Source organism: Diospyros lotus, chromosome 5 (assembly GCF_014633365.1).
Source record: "Diospyros lotus cultivar Yz01 chromosome 5, ASM1463336v1, whole genome shotgun sequence".
In the NCBI taxonomy this organism is placed as follows: Eukaryota; Viridiplantae; Streptophyta; class Magnoliopsida; order Ericales; family Ebenaceae; genus Diospyros; species Diospyros lotus.
This window is the reverse complement of record NC_068342.1, coordinates 33,199,889-33,221,037: the sequence shown is the minus strand read 5'-3', so window position 1 is coordinate 33,221,037 and position 21,149 is coordinate 33,199,889. Positions and strand designations below refer to the sequence as shown.

Here is a 21,149-nt window from a genome sequence, read left to right as displayed (position 1 = left end):
CAAATTCCCTATTCTTCCAGAATTGCCCACGCCTCATACTCGAGGCTTGACAATTGGTATCAGAGCCAGCGGCCTCGGCAGTGTTCGTGGAAGGAAGTGCGAAGTAGATGATGGCGGAAGGAACGAGACTCAAACAATTGGAAACCAGAATGGAAGCACTGGAGTTAGGAATGTCGCAGACACACGAGGCTATCACCCAAAGTAGGGAAGATGTGGTTGCAATGCGAGAGGAATTGGCGACTTCTCGCGAGGATATGCACTCTGAGCTGGAAAGGCATAAAGAAACGATGGATTAGTTTGGTCAAAGGATCAATAGCATGTTTAATATGCTATCATCCTTATCGCAATTCCATTTGCCAACGGAATTTCCCCTACGATTTGGAGCTAGACCGAATTCGAACGGATCTGGAATACTTCCGAGACCTACAGGAGAAGCGGAGTCGGAAGGAGTGCATGGAATTGACACGGATCCTCAGGTAAGGGAATTTCAATTACAACCTGGTACTCACACGCCAATGCCAAAGCTGGAGATACCATTATTTGATGGGACAAGGCCAAGGTGGTGGGTCTGCCGGTGTGAACGTTTTTTCCAATATTATAATGTGGCTGAGACTCAGCGAATTACATTGGCCACAGCCTATCTTAATGATACGGTTGATTCTTGGTTTCAAGGGTGGTTTAGGTACCAAGGAATTGGGGTGAGATGGATCGAATTTGCTGAAGAATTGTGCAGGCGATTTGGAGAGAAGAATATGGTGGATGTGATAGAAGAATTCAACAAACTTCGGCAAGAAGGGACGATAACGGAGTATTTGGAGAAATTCGAAGAGTTAGGAGCCTTAATGTGGAACGCCCAACCAACACTTACTGAGCAATATTTTGTGTCCAGCTTTATTAGTGGGCTCAAGGATGAGTTGAGATCCATGGTGAAGATGATGATGCCACTTACGGTTAGGCAGGTAGCAGAAAAGGCCAGATTACAAGAATTGACGTTAGAAGCCATCTACAAAAGGAATAGGGCCTCCTCTCGAACATGACCATTAATTAGTTTACCTCCTAGTGGTCATGCGTGGGAGATAGGGGCGACAGGGGGTACAGGTCCACCGAGAGGAAGTCAGCAAGCCGTGGCGATCAGAAATCCCACTATGGAACAGAGGAGACAGTTGCGACTTTGTTTCAGATGTGGAGATCCTTATAGTCCTGGCCATCAATGTAGAAGGAAGCTACTGAACATGGAGGATGGTGAGGAGCAAATATTAGAGAAGGAGCAAGAAGACCTTGAAGAAACAGAGGCAGAAGTTCCTCAAGGAGATCTTGTCGGTGAAGGAGGGGAAATTTCATTTCATGCATTGAAAGGGGAGCATGCGGGGCAAATCATTAAGGTTGAAGGGAGAGTGGGCAGGAGAAGAATGATGGTGTTGATTGATAGTGGTAGCACCCACAGCTTCCTCAATGAAGCAATTGCCATTGAACTAGGGTGTGCCTTGGTAAATACTTCTCCCTTATCTGTAACGGTAGCTAACAAGAATAAAATGTACAGCAACCATAAGAGTGTAGGGTTTAAATGGCTGATGCAAGGGGAAGAGTTCTCTACGGATCTAAGAATTCTGGAGCTAGGAGGTTGTGACATCGTCCTTGGGGTGGATTGGACGAGGATAGTAAGTCCTCTGACTTTCGACTTCAATAAATTGGAAGTCACACTGGATTTGAAAGGACGGAAGCTGACTTTAAAAGGGTGCCTCGAGGCAGGGGAATGCAATATGATCACAGGAAAAAAATTACAGAAGCTGCTAATGAAGGGGAAAGGGCAGATATCCCAGCTATTTTCCATTCAAACGATGGGAAAAGATGAGCAGGAGAGCCCTCCCACCACAGACCTCTTTGCAAAGGTAACCTTCCCTACTGAATTACGTCCATTGCTTATGAAATTTCAGGAATTATTTGTGGAACCACACACCCTACCCCCAAACCGTCTGTTTAATCATACTATACCTTTGAAACCCAATTCTGAGCCAGTAAACGTTCGAGCCTACCGTTATCCCCCTTACCAGAAGGCTGAGATTGAAAAACAGGTCAAAAATATGCTCCAAACGTCCATTATCCAACCGAGCCAAAGCCCTTTCGCCTCTCCCGTTCTTCTCGTAAAAAAGAAGGATGGTACGTGGCGCTTTTGCATAGACTATAAGCAGTTAAACAACCTTGCCGTGAAAAACAAATTTCCCATTCCCTTGATTGAAGACCTATTAGACGAGCTAAATGGGGTTGCCATCTTCACTAAACTAGACCTGAGGGCAGGGTATCATCAAATCAGAATGAACCCTGCCGACATCCATAAGACAGCCTTCAAAACACACCAAGGCCTCTATGAATTTCGGGTGATGCCATTTGGGCTCACCAATGCTCTGGCCACTTTTCAGGCCCTTATGAACCACCTATTTGCCCCATACTTGCGGAAATTTATCTTAGTCTTCTTTGATGACATTTTAGTTTACAGCCCCAACCTCAAACAACACCTAGCCCACCTGCAAACCACATTTGAAATCTTGAAATTTAATCAATTGTTTGTTAAACTCTCTAAGTGTTCCTTTGCAAAGAATGAGGTGGATTATTTAGGGCATATCATTTCTGGCCGAGAAGTCTGTACCGATCCCAGTAAAATTACAGCAATGTTGGAATGGCCCAAGCCTTCGACTATAAGGGAGCTGAGGGGATTTCTTGGCTTAACAGGTATTATAGAAGATTTATACAGAATTATGGAGTGATCAGTAAGCCATTGACTGAATTACTCAAGAAGGACAACTTTGGATGGAATTCCCAGGCTGAGCATGCTTTCAACACCCTAAAAAAGGCGATGACACAAGCCCCAGTTCAGGCGTTGCTGGATTTCTCTAAGGCTTTTGTGGTGGAAACTGATGCATGCGACATCAGGGTAGGAGCAGTGTTGACACAAGAAGGGAAACCCCTAGCTTACATCAGCTAAGCACTGGCTGCTCGACACCGAGGGCTAAGTGTGTATGAAAAAGAACTATTAGCCATGATCATAGCTATCAACAAGTGGAGACATTATTTGGAAGGAGCCCCCTTCATAATACGGACCGATCATGACAGCCTGAAACACCTCCTACAACAGAAGCTGCATACACATTTGCAAAGGAAGGGAATATCCAAATTGTTGGGCCTGAATTATGTGATACAGTATAAGCGGGGAAAGGAGAACATTGTGGCAGATGCTCTGTCACGAAGATCAGAAATAGGGGAATGTAAGGCTTTCACTGCCATGGTGCCTGATTGGGTCAAAGAAGTTACTGGAAGCTATGAGAAGTCTGAGTGGACCAAATCCCTCCAAACCCAATTGGCCGTGCGGCACACCAATGAACAGGGGTATTCTATGGCCAATGGGTTGATCAGGTTTAAGGGCAGGTTGGTCGTGGGCAATGACAGGGAACTAAGAGCTAAGATCTTACAAGCATTACATAGCTCTCCACTAGGTGGACACTCAGGGGTTAGAGTTACTTATTACCGGGTTCGACAGATGTTCTTTTGGCCTGGCCTCAAAAAAGAAGTTATGGAGTTTGTGGCAGCTTGCATGACGTGCCAACGATGCAAGCATGAACAAGTGGCTTATCCAGGATTGTTACAGCCATTGGCTATACCAGACAGAGCATGAGAAGAGATATCCATGGATTTCATCGAGGGCTTACCCAAATCAGAAGGCCGAAACGCGATTCTAGTTGTGGTCGACAGGCTGACCGAATTTACTCACTTCATTGGCCTCACTCACCCATTCACAGCCCAGGAGATTGCCCGAGTGTTCATTGATACAGTGGCCAAATTGCATGGCCTACCTAAATCCATCGTCTCAGATCGAGACAAAATATTTACTAGCCATTTCTGGCAAGAATTGTTCAAGAACCTAGGGGTGAGTCTACACGTCATCAGCATACCATCCGGAGTCCGATGGGCAGGCTAAAAGGGTCAACTAGTGCTTGGAATCTTACTTGCGATGTATGTGTTTTGCTCGGCCTAAGAGTTGGGGTAAGTGGCTTTCTTTAGCTCAGTGGTGGTATAACACAACTTACCACAACACTATCAAGAAGACTCCCTTTGATGCTCTATTTGGTTACCAGACACCTATAATGCCTGCCACGACGGGTACCAACAGGGCGTGAACTAACGCAACCGAGTATTTGCAAGACCGCCAGGAGATGATCTCACTACTCAAGCAAGAGTTGGCTACCGCTAACAACAAGATGAAACAAGTCGCAGACCGCAAACGCAGTGATCGAAACTTCGAAGTAGGCGATCGGGTCTTCTTAAAGGTTCGACGGTTCCTACAGTCCTCTTTTTCCAACGTCACCCCCACCAAGCTCAGTCCTAAGTACTTCGGACCATTTCTTATCTTGGAACGGGTGGGTCAAGTCGCCTACAAACTGTAGTTACCCTCCCACGTGGAATGTCGCCCGCATGTCTCCCTATTGAAGAAGTTCATCGAGTCTAATGCTACTGTGGGCTCAGAACCACCTCCTACAGCCGAAGAGGCCGACGACGACGAGGAACCACTAGCCATCATTGATCGGAGAGTAGTCCATCAGGGCCCTGTACCTCTCATCCAAGTATTGGTTTAGTGGTCCAATCGAACCTTGAGTATACCATTTGGGAATACCTTCCCCAGCTGTTGAATGAATTCCCATGTGTTGCTAAACTACTCACCTTCCTTGGGGACAAGGAAGATTTTAAGGGGCCGGGACTGTTACAAGCCTAATGGCTTAAGTGTAATAAACTATAGATGCATAGCTATATGAGGTAATAGCAGAATGTAATAACAGATTGCATGTGCGGGGCGGTTCCGCCTAAGCCACTTGTAGGAATCGGTTGTAATAACAACCAGTTGGGCGAACCTATAAAAGGGCATTGTATGTGAGGATGGGATCTATCAATGAATACATTCAGATCTTTCCCTCTCTAATTTCTCTCTCCCTCTTCTTAATTCAAATCCTCCCTCCCTTTCTCTTTCTCAAATTCCCGATTCTTCGAGAATTGCCCAAGCCTCATACTCGAGGCTTGACACCAAGGATCCATAGAAGGGGAATATAGTAATAGGTTTATAATAGTTGTTAGAAGATATTTTAGATATTTTAGCATTTGGTTAGAAACACATGGGTGTTGTTATGCAGTTAGTTATGAGCAAATATGTCTATATAAGGCTATGTAAACGGATGAGATTTTCATACTTGAATTAATGAAATGAAATATGTTTTCTCCTGCTCCAAATTCTCTCCCCTTCCTTGATCTTCATCTCCTTCTTTTCTGTTCTTCTAATCCCCCTAACACTTCTTCTAATCTCTCCCGCATTCTTTCAAATTCCCCCCTAATTTGCTTCTGTTCTTGGTCGTAGTTGAATCGGATTCTTCTGATTCCCAAACTGATCCTAGGTTAAGCCCTAGGTTCATGACAAGCTTCTCGTATCCTAATTCGCTGCATAGTTTGCATATGAGTATCCTAGGATTTTGGCTTCTATTCCCTTTTCTGCTCCATGATAAACCAAACCAGTGCCTAATGATCCTCTTAGGTACTTGAACATTCACCTAACTTCACTCTATGAGCCTTCCCTGGGTTTGCCATAAACTGGCTAACCACTCTCATGGCATGTGCAAGATCTGGCCGAGTACAGACCATGCTGTACATCAAGCTTCCTACAGCACTTGAGTATGGTACATCTCTCATTTCTCTTATCTTCCTCATTTATAGGAGATTGACTTGCTGATAGCTTAAAATGCTGGGCAAATGGTGTGCTTATAGCTTTTGCCTCAACCATTCTAAATCTTTGGATTAATTTCCTTAGATAATTTTCTTGTGATAGTCCTAGGGTTCTTATCTTTTTATCCCTTTTAATTTCAATTCCCAATATATTCCTTGCTTCTCCTAAATCTTTCATTTCAAAAGCTGACTTTAAGTCCAGCTTTAACTGCTGGATTTCCTCCCTTGATTGGCTTGCAATCAACATATTGTCAACATACAATAGGAGGTACAAGAATATGTTGTTTGATACTTGCTTAAAGTATACACAACAATCATATGAACTCCTAACAAACCCATGTTCAATCATAAAAATATCAAATCTTTTATACCATTGATGTGGGGATTGTTTTAGTCTATATAGGGATTTCCTAAGAAGGCAAACTTGCTCTACTTTTCCTTTAGACTCGAACCCCTTAGGCTACTCCATGAGAATCTTTTCATCTAATTCTCCATGTAAGAAGGTAGTTGTGACATCCATTTGTTTCAACTCCAAGTCCATATAGGCTGTCATTGCAAGGAGTATTCTAATTGAGGTGTGCCTAACCACAGGGGAAAAAGGCTTCATTATAATCTATTCCTACAACCTGTGTAAATCCTCTTGCAGCCAGCCTAGCTTTATATCTAGGCTTAGAATCCTTCCCGGCTCCTTCCTTTATTTTATAGAGCCATTTACAACCCACTACTCTTTGTCCCTTAGGCCTTTCAACTAAGGTCCAAGTCTCATTCTTTCTTAATGAATTAATTTCTGATTTCATAGCCTCAATCCACTTCCTTGAATCCTTAGAGGCTATAGCTTCCTCATAAGTTAGGGATTCCTCCCCTACTACCTTCGATGCACTTGTAAATGCATTAGGAAACCAGGTCTGAAAAGCCATATCTCTTAGGGGGTTTAGATTTCCTTTTTTGCCTATCTCGAGCAACATTATACCTACGCTAGTCAAGTTCATCTTCTACATTCGATCCCCCCTTTCTCTCTTCTTGAGGGTCAAAATCTTGGTCAGCTATGGGCTCCTCTAGATCTATCTGATGTTCCAAACCCTGGCTTTGAGAGCCTGATGCTTCTACACTAAGTATATTTTCCTGCCATTCTATATCTACATTTTTTATTGTAGATGTTGGCTCCTTACTACCATTATCATGCAGTCCTTTAGCTACAGATTTCTCATCAAAGATGACATCCCTTGTAACTATAATCCTTTGGATTTTAGGTTCTAGACTCCATAGCTTGTACCCTTTTACTTACCCTAGCTGGATATCCTATAAAAATACATTTTTGTGCCCTAGGTTCCAGCTTTCCTTGTTTTACATGGGCATATTGAATACACCTGAATACCCTTAGGTGTTTTAGGATATGTTTATGTCCTGTCCATTTTTCATAAGGGGTCTTAAAATCGATAGCTGTTGATGGAGACCTATTTAGAACATAGACTGCTGTATTCACAACCTCTCCCCAAAATGCCTTTGATAGGTTTGCATGAAATAGCATACACCTAATTCTCTCTAGGAGTGTCCTATTCATCCTTTCGGCAAGGCCATTTTGTCTAGGGTTTCCTGGTGCAGTCAAATGCCTAATTATTCCACTATCTTTACATAGGTCTGTGAACTTCTTATTGCAGAATTCAAGGCCGTTGTCAGTCTTAATGGTTTTTTATCTTCCTCCCCTTTTGATTCTCTATCATGGTTTTCCATGTTTTGAATGCCTCAAAAGTATGTTATTTGGTTTTCAAAACATAAATCCATACCATTCTTGAGAAATCATCAATTATGGACAAAAAATACCTAGCTCCACCATAAGTAATAGTTTGGGTAGGTCCCCATAGATTACTATGGATATAGTTTAGGGGTCCCTTAGATGAGTGTATAATGTTTTATTAAATTTTGCCTTAGTGGCCTTTCCATATATACAAGATTCACATTTATCTAAACCTGCCACTTGGTTTTCTTTTAACATCCCTTGTTTGGCTAATTCTTTAAGGCCAAACTCACTTATATTAGCCATCCGAAGGTGCCACAATCTTGATATTGTAGCTGCCTTATCACTTGCCACTGCTGCTTCATATATTTCGTTCTACTGGCTGGCCTTCATACACTCTAGGGATCCTTTGGATACCTTAAGTGTATCTCCCTCTCCCTTAAAACTATAGCCATTTCTAGTTAATTCACCAAGAGAGATTAAGTTTCTTTTTAATTCAAGAATGTGTCTTACAGTTTGAAGGATCCTATAAGTATTGTCATGCATCTTAAGCCGTACATCTCCTATTCCAAAGACCTTACACTCACGATCATGTCCTAGAAGGACCTTGCCCCCATCAGTGGCCTGGTAATTTACAAACCAGTGTCTATTGGGTGTTATGTGGAAGGAACAATTGAAATCCATAATCCATATTTTCTTCACCGAGTTCTCTCACACTGTTAGTGCATCAGAACTATCATACCCAAACTCACACACTGATGCTCCACCATCCGAGGCATTCTTCTCCTTGAAATCTTTATTTCTCTTTGGGCAATTTCTTTTAAAATGCCCTTCTTGGTAATGATAACATTTAAATGGATTTCTCCTATTTCTTGACTTATATCTAAATTTCTTCCTTCCTTTGTGATCCTTCTTGGAACTCCCAGACCTAGCTGTCAATACATCACCACTGGAGGATTTTTCTTCCTGATTATACCTCAAGTCTTTTGAATTTAGAGCTCCTATTACATCTTTTAAAGACAATTTATCCTTGCCATGTTGCAAAATATCAACAAAGTGCTCATACAATTGAGGCAAAGAGTTCAATAAAACTAATGCCCTATCTTCATCATCATACTTGACACTGATGTTTTCTAAATCTAGACAGAGTTTGTTGAACTCATCTATATGATCTTGCAACTTTTGATTTTCTTTCATCCTAAATAAAACAACAACATATCCAACCTTTATCCCACTATGTGAGGTCGACTATATGAATTCTAGACTTCCATGTATTTATGTCTTTTGTCATATCTTCATTTAGGCCCATACACTTTATATTAAACTTTAATGTCTCTCTTAAAGTCTTCTTGGCTCTGCCTCTACCTCATTTTTTGACTAATTGTTCCATTTCATCAACTCTCATCACCAGAGCGTCTCTTGGTCTTCTTCTCACATGACCAAACCATCTTAGTATAGTCTCTTTCATCTTCTACTCGATTGGCACTACTCCTACCTTATTAGGAATAACCTCATTTTTAATTTTATCTTTTCTTGTATGGCCACACATCTATCTTAGCATGCTCATCTCCGCTACGCTAATCTTTTGCTCATGCTGGTATTTGACTGCCCAATATTTTGAGCCATACAACAAAACTGGTCTTATAGCTGTCCTATAGAATTTTTCTTTCAGTTTTAATTGGATTTTACAATCACATAACACCTTCGATGCATTTGTCCATTTTAGCCAACCTACCTTAATTGTATGCGTGACATTCTCGTGAATTTCTCTATCTTTCTGAATCACTGATCCCAAATATCGAAAATGGTTTTTTCTTCATATGATTTGGTCTTCTAATTTTATTTTAGCATCCTCTACTCTTGCATTGTTATTAAATTTACATTCCATATATTCTGTTTTCCTTCTACTTAATTTAAATCCCTTAGATTTTAAATTATTTCTCCATAACTCAAGCTTAGTGTTCATTCCCTCTTTTGTTTCATCCACCAACACTATGTCATCTTTAAATAGCATACACCATGACATCTTTGTCTGAATGTGTTTAGTGAGTTCATCCATTACTAAAGGAAATATGTATGGACTTAGTGCAGAACATTGATGCAGTCCCATTGTAATTTTAAACGGTTCAGTATCCCCTTCGCATGTTTTGACCCTTGTTTTTGCATCGTGATACATGTCCTTAAGGGCTTGTATATAGGCTATTCTGACTCATTTTTTCTCTAAAACCCTCCATAATACTTTTTTAGGGACCCTATCATAGGCCTTTTCTAGATCTATAAACATCATATGCAAGTCCTTCTGATGATCCTGATACCTTTGCATTAGGCGCCTTAATAGATATATAACTTCCATTGTTGACCTACCAAGCATGAAACCAAATTGATTTTTCGAAACGTCTGTTTCTTTTCTAGGCCTCTGCTCTATTACTCTTTTCCAGAGTTTCATGGTATGGTTCATTAACTTAATTCCTCTGTAATTTTCACAGTTTTGAACATCTCCTTTGTTCTTGTATATAGGAACCAAAATACTTTTCCTCCACTCATCTGGCCTCTTTTTTGATTTAAGGATCGCGTTAAATAGTTTCGTTAGCCAAGAGATGCCCTCTTCTCTCATGCATTTCCATGCTTCTATTGGTATATTATTCGGTTCCACTGCCTTATGATTTTTTATCTTTTTTAATGCTTGCCTTATTTCTTTTTAACTTATGCATCGATAAAATGTATAGATCACGTTCTCTTCGGAGTTACTAAGATGTCCTAACCTAACTTTTGTCTCCCCACCATCATTGAAGTAATCTATTTAAGTCACCTTAAATCCCTACAACATAACCGATCGTCTTGTCTCATGAGGAAGTAATCTATTTGGGTGCTTAATATGACATTTTTATATGTGATTTAAGTGTTTGTCCCTTTTTTTGAACCTAGTATTGATTATGATGAGCTCATATGCCATAACAAAATCTAGAATAGACTTACCCTCATTATTAATTTTCCTGAATCCATACCCTCCATGTTCCTCTCTATAGCCGTTTCTGTCTCTACCCACGTGATCATTTAAGTCATCTCCTATAATCACTTTCTCTCCTCTTGGTATCATTTGTATGAGTCCCTCTAGGTCCTCCCAGAATTTTACTTTTATCTCCTCAACCTCGCTTGTGGTGCATATGTACTAAAGATATTCATAGTCATTCTTCTTAGACTAACCTTCACCATAATTATCCTATCCCCTATTCTCTTTACATCCACTACCTCATCTACTAAGCTTTTATCCATAATAATCGTCATTCCATTTTTCGCTTGATCATTTCCTGTGTACCATATTTTATATCCAGTTTATGATAAAGTTTTTACTTTTCTCCCTACCCATCTTGTCTCTTGAAGGCACATAATATTAATCTTTCTCCTAATCATCACATCTACTACTTCCATAGCTTTGTCTGTTAATGTTCTTATGTTCCATGACTCAATCCTAATCTATGATTTTGATTTTAGCTTTGACTTTCAATTTGATTTTGTTTTTGATTTTGGTTTTGATTGTGGACTAGCTTTTTTACTCGCATCCGTCCAAGCAAATGTGAGGACCCTTGCTCATTTGTCACTACATCCGAACGCCGATGTAGCGGCCCTAGCTCACTTGACACTACACACGAGTAGTGAACTAAAATGCGGCCTAGGTGGCCGCTGGCCGCCGCGATTGTGGCCAAATCGGCCACCTTAGGCGCCGGCCCGGCTAATCGGTTTCGGGCGGCGCCTAGGCAGCCAAGGTGGACGCTTAGCCGTGTGAACCGCCTGGCCGATTATGGCCTAATTGGCCGCCTGGGCCGCGTGAAGCATTTTAGTATAAATTTTTTAGGGTTTTGTTTTCCCTTACCCATTACCCCTTATCTCTCGTTGATTTCCCCTTCTCTCTCGCGTGCACTGCCACCAACAGTCTATTGCACAGTCGCCGTCGCCTCTCTCGTGCTCGCACGCCACCATTGTCTCTTGTAGTTGCAGAGTCGCCGCTGCCACCGTCTCTTCTTGTAGTTGCAGAGTTGCCGTCGCCACCGTCTCGTGCTCGCACACCGCTATACTCTGGTTGTCTCTTGTAGCTTCATCTTCTTCACTCACCCTCCGCCTCCTTCGGTAAGCAACAACCCTGCTGCTTACTCTCTTTTGTTTTCTTTTTGTTTTTTTTATTTAATTTAGTATTTATGTTAATATTTGATTATTTGTTATTCAAATATTTATTAATTATTATTATTAATATTTTAAAAAATTTAATATTTATAACTTGCAAGCAAGCGTCTTTGTTGCTGCTTGCTGTTACAGTGGTGCTGCTTGGGCTTATTTTTGGCTCTTGGCTTTGTTTGTTAGCTAATAGCTAGTTGTCTATTTTAATTCAATCATTCAATGTCAATTATTGTTGTATTATTGGTTTATGTTGCATTATTGATGCTTTTCAACTTTAATTTAATTGAAAATAACATCAAATTACATTAGAAAGTTAAAAAAAAAAAAAAAAAAAAAAACAGCAGTTTTCCTAAGCCTCGTCTAGGCGCTAGGCCCCAGCTTGGCGCCCTCCTAGCGCCTTTCAGAACACTGCACGCGGGCAATGTAGTGCGTTGCTATGAAGGGTTATGCCCCAACGGTTTTTCATAGTTTGTCTAGAGTTCATGTTTTGGATCCAAGTAGGTTTTACATTGGCCATTGGCTATCTAACATAACCCTTCTCCTTTTTCTGAGCTTGGTACCGGCAATAGATAACATCCTCAGGCGGAGTTTCTTTCATCTTAAATATAAAGAATTTTGTCTTTGGATATAATAGACTTGAGAAGGTTTTTGTTAGATAGAGACTATCCAATTTTTTTCTAGATTTCTAAAGTTGTAGTTATCTTAGATACTTCCCTTAATTCCTTATCTCCTAAATTGAGAATCAAAGTATTAAAAGCTTTCTCCTCTATATCCACTCTCTGATCTGCCAAGAGCGTCTTTGCCCCATCCCCTACTTTTCCTTTATCATTTGATTCCTCTTTTAGCACCTCCTTTAATCCAAGATTAGTGAGGAGGGCCTGCATTTTTATTTTCCATAAAGAAAAATGATTTGAACCATTAAAATTTCCAATATCGTACCTTGATGCGGAACCGGACAAAGCCATTTCCTTAGGTTTCTAAGACTGTTCTAAGGGTTTTTGGATGAATATTGAAAGTGATTGTGTGTGATCTTAAGCTCTGATAGCAAATTGTTGAATCTAGGACCAATTATCACACAAGGAACCTCACTTTCTCACGGAGAAATCTCACCCGATAGGAATAGAAATAGAAATAGACTGACAGATATTAGAGTAAATCAAAAACAGTAACAGAAAGTAAAGAGGCAAGAATTTATCCTGGTTCAAGCATAAAATGCCCTACATCTAGATTGTTGATGCTTGACAGAATCCACTAGAAAGCAATAGGATATAACACTCCCTCTTGCACACTCTTGGCTATGAACAATAGCCCTCCCTCTTGAGAATATAAGGACCGAGCGAAGCTCTCTCTCAATTCTCTCTAGAGCCCGTGCAAGATAAAAATAAAAAGAATGAATGCTGTATACCCTATCCGTGAACCTATTTGCCTCTATTTATAAGAGATAAAGGCGGTTACAAACAAGGACTAAAATGCAATTAAAGAAATAATAGGGACTACCGGTTGCCATCATCTTTGTGGGCATGCATGTTACTGTTGCATCAGCACTTCCCCAACTGTGGCCAGTTGCCATCAAGCATGATTTGACTTGCCAAACTCTTTGTGCGGGGATCGATGAAGTCTCCATGACCTTCTCCTTTCTAGTTATGAGTGTGATCTCTTCCTTGGGATCAAGTTTAGAATGGTCAAATGACAGTTGATGCCCTTCAAATTGACAAATATCTTGAAGGCACTAGTAAGACATCCTCTGTGCTGGCCAATAAAATCTTAGCCTGAGCTCATAATTGTCGCTTGCTGTGAGGGTGCTCCATCATCCATAAGAACACAGTTGACTTTCTTCTAGCTGGTGACCTGCCCAGATTTTGAATAAATAATCTGATGGACCAATGAGTTATGCTCTTTACTTTTAAGCTTTTGGGGCAGGAAAAGCAGATGTTTGTAACCAGGTTAGTTATGTGCAGTTCTGACTTGAGTTGCACTATGATCCTCATTTTTCGAAATGTAAGTCAAATGGGTTGTGCTTCTCAGTTGACTGAATCAATCCAGTGAGCTATGCCACTTTGGGTTTCCTGTCATGTACTAAGGGTAATTAGAAGGGCAATAATGTAATTAGTTATATTAGTTTGTTAGGAGATATTTGGGTGTTTGTTAGGAGCACATGGGTGCTGTTAGAAATTAGTTAGGGAGCTAGCTAAGGCCTATAAAAAGGCCCATTGTAAGAAGAGAGGGTATGCTGAAATTAATATTGAATCTCTGATTTCCTCTCTACATTTCTCTCTATTACTCTCTCCCTTTCTACTGATTTCTTCCCCCATTTCCCCCTCCTACAATTCTGATTTCATTGCCCAATTCCTCTTTAACCTATCACGAACCCTAGGTTCGTGACATTTCCATCTCGGTCAGCTGGGTTGATCCTCTTAGTTGGCTGAATGCCTTCAGATTTCAATTCTTCTTTTCTTGTGAGCCTAAATCACATCAGAATGCTTCCAATGCAAGCCAACACATTCTAGACTTAAAATTAATCCGAAATATCAAATTTCTCATAATTAAGTATTTAACTACAATTTTTTTTTTTTTTTGAGAAAGTCATATGTCGGACTGGGTTGCTACATGAGTGATGAGATGTGATGATGCCCTGCAATCCCACATTGCAAGACAAAACAAACATCATTAATAGGCCTAATAATCTTACAAAATGAGTATATGATGTAAAAGACTAACTAGATAACTGAAATAATGATTGACTGAACCTGTCTGCTAAATCAAATGGCATGATGGCCAATTAGTTTGGGAGCCTTTATTTATGATTTCAGAGCTTGAGTTTTGCCCCAAGCATGCGACCACATAGGTTAGATGTGGATGTCCTGCAATCCCACATTGACAAAGACCAGACATCAAAATTATATCCCAATAATAATAAAGAGTTTATGATGGTCAATTAGTTGGAAAGCTTTAATCATTTCAAAGATTTGATTGACCATTTCAGTATTCATATCATATCAATTTCTTCCTGTGTTTTCTCCTGGAGAGCATAAGATACCTTTACTTATATTCCTCAGACTAATTACTCGTGAATCATGTTTTCCGACTTATGATATTTGGTTGAATTCTGACTCTCAGGTTAATTTCATGGTTGCTTTTCTAACTCGATGATCATTCCTCACAGGTCTGCATATTGTGAAGTTCAGTTACCACCTGATAACCTAAGAGAATTCTTGCCACGCCTAATTCCAGTATGCTGCAAGCCACCGCCCTTCTCTTCAAAATGTTAATCACATTTTAACTGAAGAATATTCAAATGTTAATGATATATGTGCTACAATTTTGTAGGTTCTGTTGTCAAACATGGTTTATGCCGATGATGATGAGTCCCTTGTGGATGCGGAGGTTAGATTTTTTGGGCCATGGTCTGTTTTCATTTTATCCTTGATACTCTGATTCATTCTTTTCGTAATATTGTATGTATTACAGGAAGATGGGTCAATGCCAGATCGAGATCAGGTACATATTCTATTGTTAATTACCTGGATATTTTGTTTTCCCTGTATCGATGAATCCTGTTTAGTCTGTTATATTCATAGACATAATCTTAATAAAACCTTTCTGCACAGGATCTGAGGCCCCGCTTTCATTCATCACGTTTGCATGGATCTGAGAATGCAGAAGATGAGGTGCGCTTCCAAACTTGTTATGTTTTTCTTAACATTCATCATTTAGATTCCTTGAAGAATCTTTTTTGATATACCAATATAATTCTGATTGCTTTTATATTCTGGTGAATGATGTTTTTATTACTTATCTGGACTACTGTTGGCAAAATGAGGTCACTGTCTAGAACTTCTTCTGTTAACCTTTTCAGATTTTCTAATTGCAGGATGATGACATAGTCAACATTTGGAATTTACGGAAGTGCAGTGCAGCTGCTTTGGATATGCTCTCAAATGTGTTTGGTGATGAAATTTTACCACCATTGATGCCTATAGTTCAGGTAGTTATCTATCTGTAGCTACAGTTCAACTTTTTGTAGCAGTTTATGTTTCTCTTTACCTCTGCTACCCTTGCTGGAGATTTTTGTGTGTGGGTGTGGGTGGTGGTGTGGTGGGGTCTTGCCATCGATTTGCTGAGCAATTGTGTCCCTTTTTATTTCAGGCAAAGCCAGGCTACTCACCTTTTTAATGATTTAAATTCTACTACACGGTCTAATGTAAAAATTGTGAAGTTGGATTTGTGGGGTATTTTCTTGTGTTGTACAGGCAACATATTTGCTGGCATGAGTTAGGGTGTGTTTGGGAGAGTGGGAAGTAATGCAGTTGGATGGAATGTCAAAGGATGGAAAGGTGAAGGATGGAAATAGATTCTCTTTGTTTGGAATGCTTTTTAGTAATGGAATGGAAAGGGATTGGATGGAACTCAGGATGGAAAGGTGAAGGATGGAAATAGATTCTCTTTGTTTGGAATGCTTTTTAGTAATGGAATGGAAAGGGATTGGATGGAACTCAGGATGGAATGGTGAAGGATGGAAATAGATTCTCTTTGTTTGGAAGGCCTTTTAGTAATGGAATGGAAAGGGATTGGATGGATTCCATCCAATCTTCTTAATATGAGCACATTAGTCTCCCCTAAATTGGAGGAGCTTGGATGGAAAGAAGACTAATAGTGCTCAGCCTATCCATTACTTCATCCAATTCCATTACTTTTCATCCTATCCTCTCCCAAACAAGGAGAAAGAATCTTTTATTCCATTTTCTTTATTTCAGTTCCACTGATTTATAATTCATTCCATTCAATTCCATTGCTATATCTCTCTTAAACACAGCCTTAGGGAATTTTTCTTTCCTTCTGCGTCAAAATTTGTTTGAAAACCTGTTCATTCACTTATTCTGCAATCATATCAGTTAGAGATAAATGGAAGTGCCGGAACACAAGACACCAAATGTCATAATAAGATTCTGTATCCATGATATGTGCCAATTACTCAGTTTAATAGGTTGGAAAAACTTGAGAATTATAAGGTGTTTAAATTCTAGTTGAAAGTTGCCTGGAGTACACCATGCATGGTCACACCTGTTTGTTCCTTTCTTTATTGTAGTTACTTATCAAAAGGAGGTGTTCTTTATAAAATGATATTTAGTATCTAATATGGATCTGTGATACCTAAGTGGGAATGGAAAAACAACACCAAGCCTCCATCGTGTTATGTTGGATTGGCCACATGAGTTCTAGCTTTCCGTAAATTTCTATCTAGGACCTTATCTTCTATAACTCGTGTAATTAATATCAAACCTAAGTGTCTCCTATCAGGTTTTTCTTGGTTTTCCTCTACCTTTTTTGCTAAATACTTGTTTAATTCCACCCACTCTCCTCATGTTGGTCTTTCTTCTCATGTAACTAAACCATCTTAATCTTGTTTCATTTTAATTTTATAACAAACAACCTCATTTATAATCTTATTTTTTCTTGTGTGGCTGCATATCCATCTTAACATCCTTATCTCGGTAGTGCTCGTACTTTGCATATGTTGATGCTATACTGCCTGACATTTTGTGTCATATGACAAAGTTGGTCTTATAGCTGTTTTCCTTTTATATTTAATAAAATCTTACTGTTATGAGGGTGCTTGGCTAGACTTAAAAGCTAGTGTACACTTGCTTTAAAGCTATGGATTAGCTTTTTTAAAAAAGTTACCTTGTTTAGCTCGGCTTAAACAACCAAAATGTTAACTAGCTTAAAAGACTTCACATCAGCGTTTACGAAAAGCTATGGGAGGCCGACTTTTATTTTTGAAGCTTAAAAATTGTGCATAATGAAATCTCTATGTTTATTGATAATATATTCTCCGATGATACAATCCTTAGTTATGAGAACAATATATATGCCAAAGAAAGAACAAATTAAGGAAACTATCAACTACTAAATCTCTAAACTAGGAAATAATTTGAAAGAGAAATCAGCTATGAAAGGAAATGATGTAAAAGGAAATATTGATATCTTCCTGATTTGTTTTGATCTTGCCAATCTTCCAACACTCCCCTTTGATCTGGTGAATAGATATCCATCATTTTCAACTTGCTAACGTTTGCTTCAAAGTCTTGCTTTGGCAGGGCTTTTGTAAGAAGATTAGCTTCCTGCTGCTTTGTTGGAATGTAGTGCAAAGTGAATGTTCCACTGTCGATCTATAACTTGATGAAGTTTCTATCAATCCTCACGAGTTTCATTTTGTTGCGTTGAATAAGATTATGAACTATGCTGATGACATATTTACTATCATTGAATAGTTTCATAGGTCCTTCCATTGGAATAGATAGGTCTTGCAGCAACCTACTAATTCAGATTAATTCACACACCCCTTGAGCGATTGCCTTATATTCAACCTTCGCACTACTAATTGCAACCACTGTATGTTTCTTTCTTCTCCAGGTCACCACATTTCTCCATACTCTTGTGCAATACCTAGTGGTGGATTTTGTGTCTTCAATTGAACCTACCTAGTCTGCATCTATATAGCAATCAACACCTTATTGGTCATTCTTTCTGAATAGTAAACCCTTTCCTGGATTACTCTTTAGCCAGTGAAGAATTTCCCAGCTTCCTTGTCTCCTTCAGTAGATCCAAGGGGTACTTCTTTTGGGAAATAAAGATGACCTTTTTACTCCTAGCAATTTTCATCCCAAGAAAGTATTGTAGGTGCTCGAGATCTTTCACTTTGGATTTTGCTTGCAATTGATCTTTGAGTCTGATGATTTCTTGTGTGTCATCCCCAATAATCACCATATCATCTACATAGATGATCAGTATAGTCATTTTCTCATCTTTCGACCTTTTTACAAAGAGAGTATGATTAGCCTGACTTTGAATGTAGCTGAATTGCTTCATAATTGCATTGAATTGAGTTAACCACACTTTGGGACTTTCTTAGTTATCACACCATGCCTGCTTTATCCCCTTTCAATCTAGGAAAGAGTCTCATATATACTTCTTCTTCCAAGTTTCCGTTCAAAAAGGCATTCTTCACATCCATTTGGTGCAAGTCCCAATCCAGACGGGCAACAAGAGAGATAAGAACTCTAATAGAATTCAACTTGGCAACGAGAGAAAATGTTTTCTCGTAATCTATACCATAGGTCTGTGTATACCCATGAGCAATTTGCCTTGCCTTGTATCTGCCTATATGTCCATCAACATTCAATTTTGTGGTAAAGATCCACTTACACCCCACAGTCTTCTTCCCTTTGGTCAGAGGAACAATATCCTAAGTCTTGTTCTCATTTAGCGTTGTCATTTCCTCCATTACAACTTCCTTCCACTTTTGATCCTGAAGAGTGTTAGATCTTGAGAGATCTGAAAGTAATTCTCAAGAATTCGTGAAAAATTCCATTGAATTGAAGAAGGACGGATAGAAATGAGAGAGAGAAAGAGAGAATCGAGAAAGAGAGAGAAATTAGAATGAATTTGAATTCAATTTTCAGCATGCCTCATTACAAGTAATTGGGTCCTTTATATAGAGGATCTCGCGGCCACATGCTCCTGCCAAAAGGAAGCTTTATTTACAGTGTTACCCTTTCTAGAATTAACTACCCAACTCTCTAACCGTTTGCACGTGGAGGCCATGCCACTTGCTTGGTACATTCTCTTTCTAAGTACTTATACCATGACAAATTTCCCCTTTGTTTGAGACTTTTCTTATCCTCAAGAAATGTTGAGTAGGCTGGCTGTTTGGGGAAATTACCTTAATAAGCCAAGCAAATATTCCCAAGTGTTGTTGTTGTGATGGAGGTTGGACCACTTCACCAGCACTTGTATGATAGGGGCTCCATGCTTGTACAAAACTCTCCTGTCTAGTATTGAGTTGGGTTCTGTTGTCACATCCACTTCTCTCGATAATTGAGGTAGGTTGGAAGCCACCTGTTGTGCCCCCACTGATCTCTTGAGTAAAGAGATGTGAAGGACTGGGTGAATCCTTGACTCCTTAGGTAGTTGTAGTTTATATGCCACTTTTCCCACCTTAGCTTTAATTAGGTAGGGTCCATAGTACCTGGGGCTCAATTTGGTTATCTACCCTCGAGCAATTGTCTTGAGATGGGCTGGCTTGAGCCTCAAATATACTTTCTCCCCCATATCAAACTCCCTTTCACTCTTCCTTCTATTTGCCTATTGCTTCATGCGGTTTTGAGCCAACGCAAGTTCCTCTTTAAGTTGTTACATCACTCTTTGCCTTTTTTCTAAATATGCCTCCACAGTTGCCACTATAGTATGTTCCCCTACTGTTGGATGTAGTGGGGGCTGGTAGCCAAACAATGCTTCAAAGGGTGATCTCTTGATTGATGCATGGTGGTTGGAGTTATACCACCATTGTGCAAGCGAAATCCACTTATGCCACCCCTTAGGATGCAAAAAACATAAGCACTATAGGTATCCTTCCACACACTGATTCACCTGTTCAGTCTGACCATCCGTTTGGGGATGGTAAGCTGTAGACATTTTCATCTTCACCCCTAGGGATCTCATCAATTCCTGCCAGAATAAGTTGGTGAAGATCTTGTCTTTATCAGAGACTATTGAGTTGGGAATTTCGTGCAGCTTCATAATCTGATCCAAGGAAACCTTGGCCACTTCTTGGGCAAAAAAGGGATGGGTTAAGCCAATAAAGTGTGCAAATTTGGTAAACCTGTCCACCACTACTCGAATACAATCCTTTCTGTTACTGTTTTGCCCAAAGTAATAGAATGTTGGAATTATGGGAGAAATTAGGAAGAAATATGAGATGATTTGGCAGCAGTTAGTTAATAGGATTTAAATGTAACTAATTGTAATTACTAAGGGTAGTTTTGATTTTTATGAGTTAGTTATTTTTCCCTTAGGTAGTTTCGCCCCCTTAGTTTATAAATAGAAGGGTGCAGAGGTCAGTCTTATCATCAATCAATTGTATCTTTCTTTCCCTTGTGTTTGGATACAGTGAGAGGTGAGAGGAAGAGCTGTGAGTTTGTAGTTCTTGTTGTCTTCAGTTAGAGTATTGTATTCGAGAGGCAAGGTGAGGTGAAATAGGGGTATTCTTGTACTGGTTTCTCATACGATTCTAGCGGATTGGTTGCTTCTTGGATTGCTAGATGTAGTGCCATGTAAATGGCATGAACCAGGGTATATCGTGTGTGCTGCAATCTAGTTTGATTTTCTTTTATATTCCAATTTTGTTTGTATTGTTTACTTTCTGTCTTGATTGTTGTTTGAATTCAGTGAGGTTTTTGAGTGATTTTAGAAGATTAGAGTTCTCTGTTTAACACTTTCTCTGATTTAGGCAGGCCTTCAATAAAGTCCATACTTATACTTTTCCATGCTTGTGTAGGGATAGGTAGGGGTTGTAGTAAGCTTGATGGGGCTACTATCTCATACTTGCAACGGCTGCAAGTGTCACAAACTAATACATACTCAGTCACATACCTTTTAAGCTGGGGCCAATAAAAGATCTGTGATAAGTCTTAGATCTGAGACT

At 39.7% G+C, this 21,149-nt stretch overlaps 1 protein-coding gene across 1 annotated transcript in view; it reads left to right on the top strand.

Annotated features, from left to right (window-relative positions):
- The window catches only part of LOC127801452 (transportin-1), an 82,487-nt gene that overhangs the window by 20,737 nt on the left and 40,601 nt on the right, over window positions 1–21,149 (top strand). The window contains exons 8-12 of the mRNA XM_052336629.1: window positions 14,829–14,895; window positions 14,993–15,049; window positions 15,134–15,163; window positions 15,274–15,333; window positions 15,537–15,650. Of these exons, the coding sequence (XP_052192589.1) occupies window positions 14,829–14,895; window positions 14,993–15,049; window positions 15,134–15,163; window positions 15,274–15,333; window positions 15,537–15,650 (328 nt within the window). The remainder of the gene's footprint in view (window positions 1–14,828; window positions 14,896–14,992; window positions 15,050–15,133; window positions 15,164–15,273; window positions 15,334–15,536; window positions 15,651–21,149) is intronic.